Source organism: Arvicola amphibius, chromosome 18, assembly GCF_903992535.2.
Source record: "Arvicola amphibius chromosome 18, mArvAmp1.2, whole genome shotgun sequence".
Taxonomy (NCBI): domain Eukaryota; kingdom Metazoa; phylum Chordata; class Mammalia; order Rodentia; family Cricetidae; genus Arvicola; species Arvicola amphibius.
The window spans coordinates 15,485,350-15,502,022 of NC_052064.1; the positions used below are offsets into that span (position 1 = coordinate 15,485,350).

Genomic DNA, 16,673 nt, shown 5'->3' on the forward strand with positions numbered 1-16,673 from the left:
GGATACCCACTAAAGAAAAGGGGGAAATTGAATTTTCTTCACAAATCCTCGTGAATAACAAAAACACTGCTAAATAATAAGCCAGGTCTTTTTTAATCTCTCCGGTAAACTGGCAGCTGCCCTGGTAGGTGCGGCAGTGACAGAGCCCTGGGTTATAACTCTGCCTCATAGCTCAAAAGAAAATAAACAGAAACAACACCTAACCCGTGGCAAGACCTGGGACAGGTCAGATGGTGATTTTTTTGTTGGCGACGATATGCAATAGGAAAGGAGAGGCATACATAACCTTTTCCTTTCTACCTGTTACAGTTTGGAGGACTGTGGTCCTGGAAAGACAGCTGCACGGCCATTTTGCCACCACTCCCGGGAAACAGTTGATTTCGCCATTATAACAAACTCTCCCTTTTGCAGAGGCTTGGATCTGTTGAGGAGTTTCTGTTCCCTGTCTTTATCAATCTCAAACTACTGTAAAACGTTTCAATTCGCCCCCTCCCCCCAAACAAAGATTGAAGCAGGCTCCCATCTGAGGCGCATCTTTTTTGCTCAGAGCCTAGCAGAGAAACTCTGCGTCTCCTTTGCCTGGGTCAGGGTTGCCAGCGTCTACACTTTGAATGTTTAAGGAGATTCAGAAATTTATGTATTCCGTGAGCAAGCACGTGATGTGCCTCTACTGGAAGCAAATAGCTCATAACTTCATATCCTGAAACTCTCAGGAGCAAGCCTGCCCTTGTCATTTGGGTTCTGCCGATGGCACCCATTTTCCAGCTCACTGGGGAGCCTCTGCTAATCACTGGTAACAATGGGGCTTCTGTCTCACTTGAAAACTTTCTTGTCCCCTTTCAGTGGCGATGGAGACAGTCACTAAAACCACCGGTGGCAGGTATTTGTCCTGTCTGCTTGCTTTTAATATGCTCATATTAGAAAACACTTCATTCATGGTCTAGCAAAGAGGCAAGAGAGATGGCAAACAAAATGGTGAAAAGAAATGCCATTTTTAAATATTTTAAAATGCTAATATACGATGGGCTCAGATAATAAAATTAAAGAGACTGTGGGAATGAAAACATCCTAAAATAATTTTGAAAACAGAACAAGCATTCAAACATTTCTCTAAGACTAGGTTTAAACACTTTGGGCGATTTCGACACAAATCCTAACTTCAGCTTATTTTTCTAGCCACCTCTTCCTTCCCTCCTCACGCATAATAACTAAACTAACAAAACCCACCTGCTTGTCTCACTAAACAAACTCTCAAGGAGGGAGATGGTCACCCAGTACACATTTTCGCCATGACTTTTGACTGCTCTAATTATCTGTGTTTTCTTACAATCCCAAATCACAGTTAATCTAATCCTTGGCCAGTGTCTCACCTCCTTCTGCATTTGATCTAATATTTATTACTTCAGTCAGTTTGCAAAATGAGTGCTTTTTCAACCGGTCACAAATTAAACCCAGAGTGAAGAGAAGTTGATTCTCCTGCATTTGTATTCCCAGGGCATTGGCAGGGAGGGAGGAGTTAATGCCTCTGTAGAGCTGAATTCCCTTTGCCTTTACCAATTCCTTCTCTGCTCATACTCCCGCATGGTGCTCATGCTAAAAGCACTCATAAGGGCCAGATTATGCAAAGTGTAACTTAATTTCTGAGGCATTGCTTTTAACCCGCCACTCTGGGTTCCCATCCATGACTGGTAATTCTTAAGTAATGAGCAGTTTTGAACAGAACTTATAAGACAGCAAATATTTAGTTTGGAAAGCATCCCAATTAATAGGTGTTTTCTAAACTCCTGAAGCATTCTTTTTCACCAACACAATTTTCTCTGAAACAAAGGAAGTTCAAATTCCCAGTTCTAGAAAAAAATATCCATTAACAATGAATTTCAACCTGGGAACAAGAAGGGCAGTGTTTAACTATGGCATTTCCTTCAACTTCGATGATCATGAGATTCTCAGTGAATAATGAAGCAGTCTCTTGAAGAAGAGAAAAACAAAAAAGAGATGCTAGCTAATTATTTTAAAAAATAGAACTCAATCAAAAACACCTTGGGAAGAATAGTAAAATTTGTGTGGTTGGATGTTTTTATTTAGTCCCTAGTTAAATAATTTCCCTTAAAGATGTTGTGAATTCCTGGTCATGAGTTCATTTTAAGGGGGAAGTGATCACGACGAAGTGAGACTCACCATTCCCTTGTTCCATAAAATCTGTCCGAACTTCAAGTCTATTTTACCCATTCTGAACGGCCCCTTCAAAACAGACACAAGACAGACCTAAGAAGAACATCACTCCACAAAAGATATTTTAACAAGGACCCTCTGTAGCTATCTCTGGAGTCTTTAAAGAAAAGATAAGAGTTACCTAACTTCTTATGAAGTTGAAAGTACGGTTTTTCTGGAAAATCAAGTACAACACCCAGAAAAGCTTCATTCCTCCTCCTCTTTCTCAATCTGGAATGGGGTGAGGCGAAAAGCCACTGAGTTGTTTGGTGAAATAAACGCAAGATCGTCATCATAGGAAGCCTGCGAGCAAACGAACAGGTGGCAGCCCTTGCAGTCGGGAGCCGGAAGTGTGAGAAGTTTCGGGAAATCCGTTGTAAATAGAATTCATTGTAGCCCAAGACGTAGGCTGGATAGCTGAGTACAGTGGCAATAGGGCACTTGGTGGGAAATGCAGAGTATTTTTACCATACTTTAAGGATCAGCATTGAAAGATCAATACAGTACTCCTGACTTTTAGCTGCAGGAATGAATGCGGAAAAATCAGAGTTTTGTTGGTGCATGCGACAGGTTCAGTCAAGCCATGCCTTAGGCCACAAGTTCTGTTGTCGTGACTCAGAATCCTCATTGTCACACCTGCAGCTACGTCCTTATGGCTCTGACAAACTTCTACATAGTTACACTCCCAGTCTTGCTTCTGCTTTTGCTAAGAAGAGGGCTTAAAGGTAATTATCTCTCCGGAGGAGGGAAGTATATAAAAACAAATGAAGACAGCAACTGCACTGAATCCTGCCCAAGTCTGCTGAGATCAGAGCAGAAATCTAAGACCCCAAAGGTTTTTTCATGTTTTCCAAAGTTAATTGCATCAACGTTTTGAGACTAGGGCTGTTGTAGAATGAACTTCTTTGTGTATCAAATTCCAGACATCAACTTTGGTATAAATTATTTGTTCTGTCAAACTCTGCAATGCTTTTCCATTGTGTTCACGTTCTAGGGAACTGTCCTTTCTTTAGAATCAATATGGGTTCTTCTTGTCAATGAATCTTACTTATTATCCTTACTTATTAATCTTACTTATTTAAACACACACACACACATTTTCAAGATTAGACTCTGAAAGGCAAAATGGATACACTTCAATTCATCCTCTTCTACAAAGATGAACTTACCTTTCTGCTCTGCAGAAGAAACACGGTAGAAATATCTCAATGCACTGAAAAACAGATTAAGTAGAAAGGTGAAATGCTTAAAAGTGCTAGCGGTGGTGTTTGGCTGGGGTAATTCGCTATTGGAACCCTCTAGATAATCCCAAAGTGGCCTGAATTCCTTTGCAGGATGAGTGTCTATAGAGGCAGACAGAAAGCCTCTTGTCGTTTGTAACCTTAATCCCCTGCCAAAGCATGAAAAGTACTCGGGATAACAAGGATGGGATCACTAAAATCAACATGATTTTGGAGTTTATATTCTTAACAATGCTAACTGATCAATAGGCTTTCAGGAACTGACAAATACAATAAGATGTGTTTGACAAATCAATCTAGTGCAGTGTAGAGTGTAGACACCACCCTCCCACCCCTCCCCCCCCCCCCCCCCCCCCACTCCCCACCCCTCAACCCCCCAGACCCCCACCCCCCTGCTGAAATCCTCCTCCTGAGTCTACATTCACTGGGTCAGGGGAGAATGTTGTCTACAGACAGTATGAGAGCTATCATGGCGATGCTTAGATAACTTTTATGAGCACTTTCAACAGTGTTTGTGTTTTTGATTGGGAGACTAACCCTCCTTTTTCTGCCGAGGAACATCAATATCATCAAACAGGGATTCTCTTCTGGGTTTCCAAGTGTTTAGATGTAGGGGTCGAAAAGGGAGAGCAAAGAAGGTCACAGGAAATATTGAGGGTGTTCTCTTCTAACTTTTATACAAGTCTTACCCAAATCCTATCATACCATTAGACTTCAGGACTCTTGAAAGAAAAGTAAAAGAAAATTTAGACACCAGAGAGAGAGCACGCCTTTCTGTTCTGTTTCTTAATGAGGTTCAACAGGGCTTTGAATACATGCTTGTGTCCCACAGACAACAGAGTTACCCCTCACCAGCTCATGGCGACACAGGAACACGCTTTTCTTTTCATTTTGGTCCTTGACACTCAGCAGGGACTTTTGTGAACTTTGTCATCTTCCTCTGCCCTTGAAGCCAGCACTGGGGAAGTGGATCTAATTAATGTGAGGTGGGGCGGTGGAAGAGTCAGCTGGGCCACTGCCTTCCAGGAGCTGCAGAACCACCGGCATTTTTAAATTTGGAGTATCCTTTCGCGAATCCCCTGTTGTAATTTATAATTCTCAGTGGACCTATATTTGTCTTGAACTGATCGTTTATATAGGCTTTCCAAGGAATTTCTTCACTACACTTGTAGAGCAGGGGAAGGAGGTGGCTGAACCCAAGGGGGGCTGAGTGGAGGCGGGAATAATCTCTAAGGAGGCTTTAAAACCTTCCCTGGTTAAAGTTACTCTGATGAGAGGGAGACACACACACACACACACACACACACACACACACACACACACAGCACAAGTTCAGCGAGACTGTAATAATGAGCATGGACTGTAAATTCTGTAGGTAGCCAAATTCGATTTTTAAAAAAAAAAAAAAAATCACAATTGCTCCCCAAAATGGCTATAAAACAACGCTAGCCTCGGGAGGTAAATTTATAGCCCCATGCCTCTCCCAGGCACGCCGGAGGGTTCTGCTCCCGGCTCTAATCTCTGCGAGATGTTTTTTGCATGTGTTGTGTGACAAGAAGGAAGGGGAGTGGGTTGAGCTCGCTCTTCTCCCATTGTCAGCGCGTCTAGTGAGTGTTGGGAAAACCTGTCCGCGGGATCCTGTGTCATCTTTCCCTGCCTGTGCACAGGAAAAGTCCGCGCTGCTCAAGGCTGCTCGCTCCCCCTTGCTCTCTCGCTCTCTCTCTCTCTCTCTCTCTCCCTCTTTCTCTGTTTCCCTTTCATTCTGCTTCCTCGGAGCCGAATGAAGCAGAGAGAGGGAGCAGGATTAGAGTCTGCCACCGGCTATCAGCGGAGCTGAGATAAAAGGAACGGCTTCTTAAGCGCCACTGCCGCAGCCCTTGTTAATTTTTTTTTTCTTCTTTCCACACAACAGTTGTGCCTCATTATCCGGTGCCTGGCTCGATTTTTTTTTTTTTTTTTTTTTGAGGGTTTGAAGTTTCTGTGATTCCGTGACTGTTACAGAAGAAGAGACGTTAGTGTTGCCATGAGGTCTTGATTGTCTGCATTTATGAATGAAACTGACCTAAATCACCTGTTACCTCCAGTTTCCAGATTGTTTGAACTTCTCTGGCCGCACAATACAGGAAGGAAGGCTGCAGCAGCCCAGGGACCTCCAGCGTCTGCAGCATGGGCTGGTTCGCTGGGATTGCCTGTCTTTTCTGGGGTGTATTACTTACAGCAAGAGCAAACTATGCAAACGGGAAGAACAATGTGCCAAGACTGAAATTATCGTACAAAGGTAAAGCTTTCTTTTTCTTTTATTTGACTAGATTTATAGTGCCCCCTCCTTTCTTTCCTTGAACTCCCAACACTAAACATCAAACCTTTAGATTAACCTGGGAAATCCGTGTCATTCGGTCAAAAATTTCTGTGAAAATTTAAACACTTTCTCTTAAACAACAAAAAAGCATGCCTTCTGTTTGATGTGTGACAACTTAAAAGCAAACAAAGAACATTTAATCACGGTGAGCTGTGTGCCTGCTCCGTGCATGCTGATTTGAGTACCTTCTGATCATGCTATGTGCTCTTCATTCTTCTCACTTTACTTCCATTTAAAATATTTTTAAAGAACGGTTAATGCAAAAAAATGCTTTTTTTTTTTTTATAGTCATGCCTCACCTATAATTACCATTACAGTGAACAGTATCTTCGTAGTTGCGGGCACTAAATGGTTAATCGCCATCATGAATATTCAGTTTGTTCAAATCTGACACTCAGATGCTCACCATAAGCAGTAGATCATGGTTTGCCAAGAGACTAGAAACTGGAGGGAACAGGCTAGTTTTTCCACACTATGTTATGATGGTGAAAAGATTGTATTTCCCTAATTGGTGTAAAACTAGCCTTTGAAATATAATGATATTTAATTCCATATGTAGTTAAGTGAGAATTACAGAGATGTAATTCTCTAGTGACACAGCTAATTATTTGAACTTCTCTTTTAAGAAGTATAAATTTATAAAAGAAAACCCTGCTAGGTCACACGATTTTTTTTTTCTGTTACAGATTCGTGTGTGTGTTTGTTTTCAGATGACAATTTTAAAGAAATATTTGTTCTGAATTTGTTTGGAGAGATTTCAAAGACTGATGTGTAGAATAATGGCAAAGCAATTCCTAAAGTGTGTGTGTGTGTGTGTGTGTGTGTGTGTGTGTGTGTACACAAAACTTTTAGTGGCAGGGGGTATTTCTCTAACTCGGGTGTTATTAAATGGAGTTTAAGATTAAACCGTTTTAACTTTGTATAGTTTAACTCCCCAAGGTGCTGATTTCCTATGATTCTCGGATTTCTTGAGTTGGGGGTGGGGCTCTGAGTAGCTTCTACCTCTGCCATATATTTAGCTTATATGGTACATGAAGAGTATTGGCTATTTCTAGAGACATTTCCTTTTTGTACACGACTGACTGATATAAAGAAAAATGTATTTCTAATTTTCACATGATGGGGGACAACTTTTCTGAGTGCTTTATCATGAATCGAGAGACCAATTAGGAGAGACGCATAATTTTCACACTATGCATGAGAAAATTAAACACCTATTAATGTGTGTATTTGAATTCAACTTAAGATAAAATACTTTGACTTAGAAAATTATTTTTAGTATAGTATTTCTTTAAGCACCTCATTACATACATGTAGGTTCAATGCAAGATAAGCAGTTGCATTAGGTCATCAGTATTGAAAAATCATATAACATCCACTAAATATTTTACTAAGTCTTTGTTTCTGTATAATAAAAATAGTGAAATTGCTTGCATAGTATGTTAAATAATCTACGATTTTATTGTTCTTTGATCTGTATTATTGAGAAGACACCATCAAGTTATCTTTAGACTGATAGCTTATTTTAGTCACGTTTATATTCTTCATAAGTTTTATATTCAACTTTAGTTTTAAAAAAATGTAATTCTCAGGTTTGGATTTCTAAGATGCCGAATGGGTGCATACTATAATTTGATATTAGCAAATTTGAAATAATAAAATGTCTTTTAAGAATCTAATAGTCTTAAAAACAATTTTCTAATTGCCGAATAGCTATAAAATAAAATCAAAATTTATTCTGTTTCCCTTACTTAGTGAGACTTTTATTTCCTTACCATTAATTACTCTCAATCAGAGAAGAGGCACCTGTCACGTCTATGCATTCAAATCATGTAAATAGTGGAACTCAACCTGTTCTTTGTTATAGACATATGTTGAAACTTGTCTGATGAGGGCTGTATACATTAACAAGATATATACATATATATGGTACTGTCTCTACAAGTCTTATAGTTGTTAGCTATGGTATCCAGCATAATGCTTGTGTTTTCCTTTAAATCTAAAACTCCTCTACACCTCTCTGACAATTCTATTCATAGACCAAGAGCTTGGCAGTTTGCTTTACTAAACTGTGAAGTGGACAACAGCAAGGAAGAAGAGGCAGGGTTCCAGCACCTTCTCTTCTGTCATTTGACTGGTGTGTCATTACCTTTCCTGTCCTTACAGGCTTGTTTTGCCAAAGCACATGCCTGATAATCAATTGTCAAGACCTTGCCTCTAACTGTAAGAGAGATCTTATTTAAATCTGCTTCTTTTTCCCCGACTTAATTAGATGTCAAACACAGTTAAAATATCTGCTGCCTTGCTCTTAAAAATATTGCAGCATGACTCATGAAGAGTTAAATCCCTGCCAACCTTAATTTCCCATGGTCACTTGTCTTCAAAGATCCACCATTAACTCTCTCTTTGCTCAGGTTGCCAAGATGAATTTTCAGGCAATCAGTGAGCTTGCTTTCTCCCTTGTCATCCTGCGTGGTAGGAGATGAAAGAGATTTGATACGTTAAAGCAAAGGGAGCACCAAGGCTGCTTCTGGGATGGATGTGCTTACATAGCTAATAAGGCACCTCTACTTTCTAGGAAAAGGAACTGAATAGATGTTTTCAGAACCATCTGGAGAAGTGATAATATTAGAAAAATGGGTATGCTGGCTTCTCCTCTGAACCAGCCTGATTTAGAATCCTTGTGGGGGAAGAAAATGTGAGAAGTCTGTAAATCTCAGCGTCACATAGAAAGTATTCTCAAGAAGCATTCATGCAAGGGATGCTTTTGCCTTCCTTGAGTATGCCAACAGCAACTGACTAAATGTTCAACCCCTCCCCCCACTTTTAAATCCATACATGATTGTCTACTTCCTCTGCAAAATTAGTCACATTTTACTCCTCTTATGAAATACTAAGAATACGATCTTTCATTTGGGATGTGTGGTTCAATGGAATCTTCAGAAAAAACTGGGTGAATCCCAAAAAGTGTGGAGGGCAAGGAGGGGGGGAGATTGGAAGTTTTAAACAAGTAACAAATGTTCCATCCCTCAACGTAAGTTTTTTTTTTTTTTCCAGTATGCAATGTGCCTGAGATTCAGAAGAAATCAAAGACACATGCAAAAATCAGTATGATAGTGTCTGGTGAATCCAAAGGTTAAAGCAATGATTTTAACCTTCCCTTCAGAGGGAGGACTGAGTAAACAGCACTTCAGTACAAGGGTGGGAATTTCCAAGACCTTTTCCTTATCTGCTCACATTTTTCTCTTCTCAGAATCAAGGTGGTTAGTTATTGGGAAGGTGAGATTATCCAATAAATCAAAACTTGTATGTATCTTTATGATATTACAAGTCAACTTTCACTCATTAAAATTTTAAACAAATTTTTTCAAAGTGTCTGTATCTTTTGCTCTATATGTTATGATTACATTAACATAAATTAATATGATTGCTGGCGTATCCAGCTTTACTTCTCTCTGTGTTGCCGTGGAAAGAACATTTACAAGAGAAAAAGTAATATATGACCTAGGTGTGTGGCTACTCCCATAAATAAGCCATTTTTACAAATAAGCCCTCATATCTGGTATTGACACTTACTGTTGCATAAAGAAGCAAAATGTGAAAAATTTAAATTTTAATGGTAAAATTATTTTAAATGACATATTGCAAAATGCATATCTAATATATAAATATTAGAGCAGTAGTTCTCAACCTATGGGTTTGGCTGCTTTGAGCATCACACACCAGAATCCTGAAGGTCAGATGATCATATGACTCTCAACGGCAGTGAAATTACAGATATGAAATAGCAGCAAAATAATTGTGTGATTGGGGTTCACCATTACATGAGGAATTGTATTAAAGGGTCACAACATTAGAAAGGCAGAGTACCACTGTATTGAAGTATTTTATATACATATTTGTATATATTAGAATAAGATCCAACCTTCTAAATTCTATTCAAACATTTCAAGTAGCTCTTAAGTATGTAGTCGCATGGTGTGCGATTTAGCTTACACTAATAAACCCCTCACAGATAAAATGCATATAGAACTGTGCATACTCAATACACAGAGGCACACACCAATGTACAGGATCACAGGGACAAATTCTTTTTATAGTTTTCTCAAATTATCACCTCACGTTTCTGGGTCTTTGGCCTGCTGAGTCTTACTTAAAATAATCTTTTCTCACCAAATTTTATTTCCTTCCAAATCATATTTTGATTGTGATGTTTTGAATTTAAGGTGACGAAAACTAGATTTTTGACAAATCCATTCAAGAGGTATGTCCTGAAAACATCATGAATGGTGAAAACCCTGTAAGACACAAACATATCTTGTCATTCAACTCTGGTGACATCAAAGGAAAGTTCCTGAAACGCTCCAACTTGTGGCCTTTCTGTAAAGTTGCCAAGCAGATTGACCTTTGAAGTGAGAGAATATACAATCCAGACTATAGGAAATAGAAAACCACTGGGCTGTGAAATCATTTCATAGATGCCTATAACCTAACAACTTGTAATAGTTAAGCCTAAAGTCTGAATGGCTTGGAACTGTGATTTCTGACTCTGTCATCTTGGGTGTAAACAATAGGAGTATTCTAGTAATTTAGTGAACTCAATAGACATAGGTCTGTGGCATCAAGTATTCTTTGTTTTCTGATATTTATCGCAATATAATTGACAGACAGTACAATTTAAGATCATTTGTACCTACCTAAAACATAAACTTATATTTTAGAAGTATTCAACCATTCAGGGATAAATTTGAACTGAATTAAATGAAATGATTGCCTACATCCCTATTTGACAAAAACAAAGTTTAAACTGTTGCTGCAGGAATCATTAGTATGAATATATGATTGCCTTATAGACCAAATTTTGTATCATATTTCCGGATGTACACTTAAAAATCCTATAATTTAAAATTTTCATCAATGTTAAAGGTGAGAAGATTTGTGGTTTAATTTCTTACCCAGATTTTCTCATTTAAACATCCACGTATCACAGCTCGAGAGGTCTTTTAAGTCGACATTCAAGACTTGCTTAAAATTTCACTTTGAATTTAAGACTTCTAAAGCTACCACTTTTAAAACAAATTAGGGGTTGATCATTACCTAGCAGTTTGAATTTACTGAGTTCTCATACTATATCCTGACAAGTTACACTTAGCAAACTTCATGAAAGAAGTCCAGAGTCACGTGATCCATACCCAGCAAGTCATGCGTTAGCCTCCATACCTACGTCCGCACTGGGCTGAGTTTAACGCTTGGGATAAAGCTGATTTGGAAAAGATCAACTAGTAGTTGTAAACCAAAGTTAGAACAAGTGAGACTCTAAATGGCTTTTACCCCTTTCTGACTTCTAAGGTGCTACTTACAGGAACTGCCAAGATTTGCAGTTCTAGGCTCCCACTAATAGGTGGCAGTAGTAATTTGTGACAGCTCTTTTCCTTAGTTCGGAACAGGCAGGCTGCGAGGATAAATACACACAGAGTAACGGTGTAAAGGCCAAGCTTTAAAAAAAAAAAACACAGAGTCGTGACATGGGACATGCACTAAACAGGAGCCTCGGTGGTGGTAGAATTTACTAAGGATTTGACGTGTTCTTCAGGGCGAACTTAGTAGCGCCCTCCCCCTCACTAAAAAGTGAGTGGCTGTACGTAAGAAAGAAATGAGGACATTTTAATTTAAGTGACAATTATACAAAAATGTATCCATAAAATGTGAAATTAGCCAGAGATAAACAACCTAAAAAGTAAAATAGTGATAACAGGCGAGAAAGATTAGTGTGGGGCAGTTGTATATGTGTATGTTTAATGTGTGTGTGTATATATATAAAATTTACAAATGTACATGATTTGAATCATAAAATGTGCTTCTAGGGAAGAATGAGCCTGCCTGTGGCACATTATGGCCTATTATTTATAATTAGGAAATAACTAGCTGAGACTATAAAGTAATGTTTAGAAAACTACAGTTTAGTTTTAACGTAATGACTTCTCTATTTTTTATTGTGTTTTCATCTATTTTACAATCAAGCATATGGAAGAGCTGGTAATTCTATCTAAAACAAATAGGCCTCAATGTCTCCAGCTACTATCTCTTTCTGTTGCCAAGACATAAACATCTGTATAAATAGGGAATTCACACACCATTCCCAAACAGTAAAAAAGCTGGACTCTGTCAAACCCAGGATAAGAAAATACACAATTTATACTGAACTAGAGAAGGAAGATAAGCAAAAATAAAATTCTGTTGATAAATAGAAGGAATGACTAGCTCTATTTTCTACAATCTTAGTGGAAAGCAGAGGAGGATCCCTAACTCGGTGAGCCTTGCAGGGTTCTGAATGAGTCGCTAAGCCCGTGTCATTAGGTGTCCCTTGCTTAAATGTGGCATGGGGAGCAGTGTAGAGCAAACTTTCGAGTGACAGTACATAGTTGCAATCTCAAATTTGTCTATAGATAAATTACATCACGACCCACTTGAGGGTTCATAAGCACACTAAAGAAATGCTGTTGAATATGTCAAATGAGTACTTACTTCTGCCAAAGTGCTTGCATGAATCATCTTGATTGTGCCAACACTGTGCAGCTTGCAAGGCTAGATGTTACTCGTTGGTGTTTTTAATCTCTTCTGTGTAAGAACAGAGTCACTCACTGTGGATTGATTTGGTACGTTAATTAGATGCCACCCTTTGTGGTCTACTCTGAAGTATGGACTTCAGATAAAATGCAATCCCTTTGTTATATATAAAGAGTGTGAATGGGTAGCCAGCGGCTTGAACAGTATGGTGGTGCTGGGTACTTTTAATTGCTGAGTAGACCTAATAACCTACAATCACCCGAGGAGAGTCTCTTTGGTTTTCTGAGACAGGGTTTCTCTGTGTAGCCCTGAGTGGTCTGGAGCAAGTTCTGTAGACAAGACTAGAATCAGACTCAGAGACCCATCTTCCTCTGCCTCCCTAGCACTAGGATTAAGAAGAATTGCCTACACTGAACTGGCCTATGGCATGTCTACAGATGATTCTCTTAATGACGTTACTGGATGTGGGATGACCCAGCTCACTGTGGGTCTATAGAGGATTCTCCTAATGAAGTTACTTGATGTGGGATGACCCAGCTCACTGTGGGTAGCATCATTCTGTAGGCAAGGGATCCTGAACTACATAAGATGGATGAAATTGAGTTGAGCAGAAACTAGCAAGAAAGCAGGTGAGCATGTCTGCATTCATTTCTTTCGACTCTTAACTGCAGATGTTATATGGCTATTTGAATTCCCTGACTTGTTTCCCCCCCAAATAATGGACTTCAGCATGGAATTGTAAGGTGAAATAAATCCCTTCCTTCCCAAAGTTGCTTTGTTTTCTTCCCCCAGCGGATTTTAGCACACCAATAGAAAGGAAACTAGGACAATGTCATTATCGAGAAGTAAGGGTTGAGCTAGTGTCTAGGGTAGAGTGGTGGCTTATCCAGATCAATGGCTCCGCTGGGCGGTGGTGGCGCACGCCTTTAATCCCAGCACTCGGGAGGCAGAGGCAGGCGGATCTCTGTGAGTTCGAGACCAGCCTGGTCTACAAGAGCTAGTTCCAGGCCAGGCTCCAAAGCCACAGAGAAACCCTGTCTTGAAAAACCAAAAAAAAAAAAAAAAAAAAAAAAAAAAAAAAAAAAAAAAAAAAAAAAAAAAAAAAAAAAAAACCAGATCAATGGCTCCTTATCACCTATACTGTGGCATCTCCAACCATCCTTCTTCTTCCCTTGTCTTGATGTCCAACCACAGAATACCAGTCCTTGCTCCAGCAGTCAGCTCTTGCTCCTGAGCACCTGCATTTTCAGGAGAGTGACTATGCTGGGAAGGAATGACAAGAATCTACAGAATGCATCTTCACTTCTTGGTTTACCTCTTGGGTCTCAAGTAATTGAGAAGACAGCAATTTCTTAGGCTGCCTAAGATTTCTTCAAACTGATATTTGTCCTCTAATTAAATTTATAGACGATTGTGGAAGATTCTTAAAAACTGACAGCAGAGTAGAAATATCAGGAAGGGACAGTTGCACAGCTACCCTTTATATACAGGGCATAGCTACTAAATCTTAAGAACTCAGGTAAAGCTAAAATAAATTTGTTCACACTTGAGGCTTATCCCAAGTATAAGGCTGGCTTTGGCTAGACGCAATGGGTATCCTGAATTTCCAGGTTCTAATCTTCAAACCTGAAGACTTGAGCAAATAAACTTGCTATGTTTTTGTCATCATCGTGTATGAGTTTGTTTAAAGGAAACACATTTTCCTCAGCTCTGGAAACTTCTTGTTCACAAAGATCAGTGACTGAGATTTCTGACACTCTATTTGGCAGATGCACATACAGGGTCACAGGCTAGCTGTTCTATTTCTGTAGGAGTGAATTGATCTGGGGAAAAATAACTTAGAATGGCTTCTAAAGAAGATGGCATGACATTTCTATGGATATATCTATGGTGATTCTGAACTGTAGTATGAGGAAATCAGTCTCGAATGACCAGAAAGACATGAAAAGGCAGAAATGAGGTCTGGAGTCATTACCACCATTCCAGAATTCTTTAAGTCTATGTATTCTTTTTTTGTTCCCTTTAAGTGGCATGTTCTATGTGACTTTTAACATATATTTTATACAGTGGATAACTCTAAACTGAAGCATAGTGAGGTAGGAACTCTGTGGATTTATTATGTGGATGTCTAGGTTGACTTGAAAATGAGATCAGATGGCCGAGTGACATATATTATAAGGGCTTTCCACAGTGGCCAGAGTCACTTGGGTTTGTCTATGTTTTCTTTGGATAGATTCCAGATATATACGTGAGGCTTCTTTCTAACCAGAGCCTTGGGAACTTGAGCTTAGGTATCCATCGTGTGGACTTTCACTGCTCTAGGACCTTGAGAGGACCTACTACACTGATCTCAAATGCAGGTTTCCTCTCTCCCTATATGTAGTGAGGTGCTGCGGGCAGGCCTGCTTTTCATCCTGCCCAGCTCCCGGCCACCGTCTAGCTTATACCTCGAAATAACATCACACAAACTGTATTCTTTTAAACACTGCCTGGCCCATTATTTTCAGCCTCTTACTCACATCTTGATTAACCCATATCTAATCATCTGTGTAACACCACGAAGTGGTGTCTTACCGGGAAGTTTCTAGCTTACGTCCATCTTGGGCTGGAGCTTCATCGCGTCTGTCTCCCTGAGGAGAGGCACGGTGGTCTGCCTCACCTAGGAGAGGCGGGGCAATTGTCTGAGCCATCTACCTCACTTCCTTCTTCCTGTTCTGTCTACTCCACCCACCTATGTTCTAACCTATTAGGCCAAGCAGTTTTCTTTATTAATTAACCAATGCAATCAAAAGATTGATAGAAGACCCGCCTCCATCACCTATAGTGGTTCTCAACCTGTGAGTCACGACCTCCACATGGGTCCCTTACCAAATATCCTGCACATCAGATATCGACACTGCAACATTCGCGACAGTAGCATAATTGCTCTTATGAAGTAGCAACGAAATAACTTTGTGGTTGGGGTTAGCGGTACACAAGGAACTGTATTGAGGGGTCGAAAATTAGGATGGTTCAGAACAGAGGTGCCTAGGTGATCCCACTTTTTCCTGCTTTACTTTCTTATTTTGTCAGCAGGTTGTGAAGAACATTTTTATTTGCTTTAAAGAAGTCACTTATGAGCCGGGCGGTGGTGGCGCACGCCTTTAATCCCAGAACTCGGGAGGCAGAGGCAGGCAGATCTCTGAGTTCGAGGCCAGCCTGGTCTACAAGAACTAGATCCAGAACAGGCTCTAGAAACTACAGGGAAACCCTGTCTCGAAAAAAAAAAAAAAAAAAAACCCAAAAAAGAAGTCACTTATGATATCATCAGATGTATGTCACTTCAGTTGTGTGTCCCCGTGTTACAGGATATCTATGCTAAAATGTGAAATCTTTCATTGTGCATATGCTAGCTACTTGGCTACCATTCATGATGTTCCTCTGAATCATCTCACAACATAAACTAAGAATTTTAGAACAAACAGATAAAATTATGAAACATTCTATATTATAAATGACCAGGCTTCTGACTCATGTTTTTTGCAATACAATCAAAAATTATATGTAGATCAAGAAATTCACTTTAGTGGGTTTTTATTTGCACACACACACACACACACACACACACATGCACACACACATACACACACATTCTGTCTAATATTCAAATGGGAAACAAAAACACAAAATGCTGCTTTCTGCCTCGTACTACAGTTAATTCAGTTAATATGGAAAGTTAATCATTTGAATGCCGGAGGAGGCAATGCTCTTGGGGCATTGTGTGTCATTGCTTTATCTCAACCCCTCAAAGTTAAGGATGGGCTGTCATCTTTTGTGGGTTTTTTTTTTTCTGTTTTTTTGTTGATACTATTGTCAAGCTTCATCTGCTCTTCCGTCTTAGACATGAGGCTCCAGGAAGTTGCCAGCATGTGCATTTCCAGGCCTTTGCATGGAGTCTCCCCGTTATCTTCGTTCCAGAACTCAGTCCTTATAGTCTAGGCTCCTTAGAGATGTATAAAACGTTTTTATTCTCAAGACCTTCAACTTTATTGTGCAAGAACTCAGTTTCCCTCCTTAAAATAATTTTCTATTTTTCCACGTCTGAATTATAGATCCCAATGCACAAAACCAAGATGATCCAGTGTCCCCTATGAGACACAAATCTACAAGCTGTGTCTTTCTGGACTATGGAAATAAATCTCATTCACTGAAGGGTATCTTTTGTAAAACAAAATTCTGTTAATTTTGCCTGAGGTGAATGAGAAAATTTTTCAGAGCAAGGAAATAAAAGAATAATAGTAATAACTATTTTATGT

General features: G+C 39.5%; 1 protein-coding gene across 1 annotated transcript in view; it reads left to right on the forward strand.

Annotated features, from left to right (window-relative positions):
- The first annotated feature begins 5,440 nt into the window (after positions 1-5,440).
- The window catches only part of Sema3a (semaphorin 3A), a 200,370-nt gene continuing 189,137 nt past the window's right edge, over positions 5,441-16,673 (forward strand). The window contains exon 1 of the mRNA XM_038315387.1: positions 5,441-5,730. Within this exon, the coding sequence (XP_038171315.1) occupies positions 5,619-5,730 (112 nt within the window). The 5' untranslated portion in view covers positions 5,441-5,618. The remainder of the gene's footprint in view (positions 5,731-16,673) is intronic.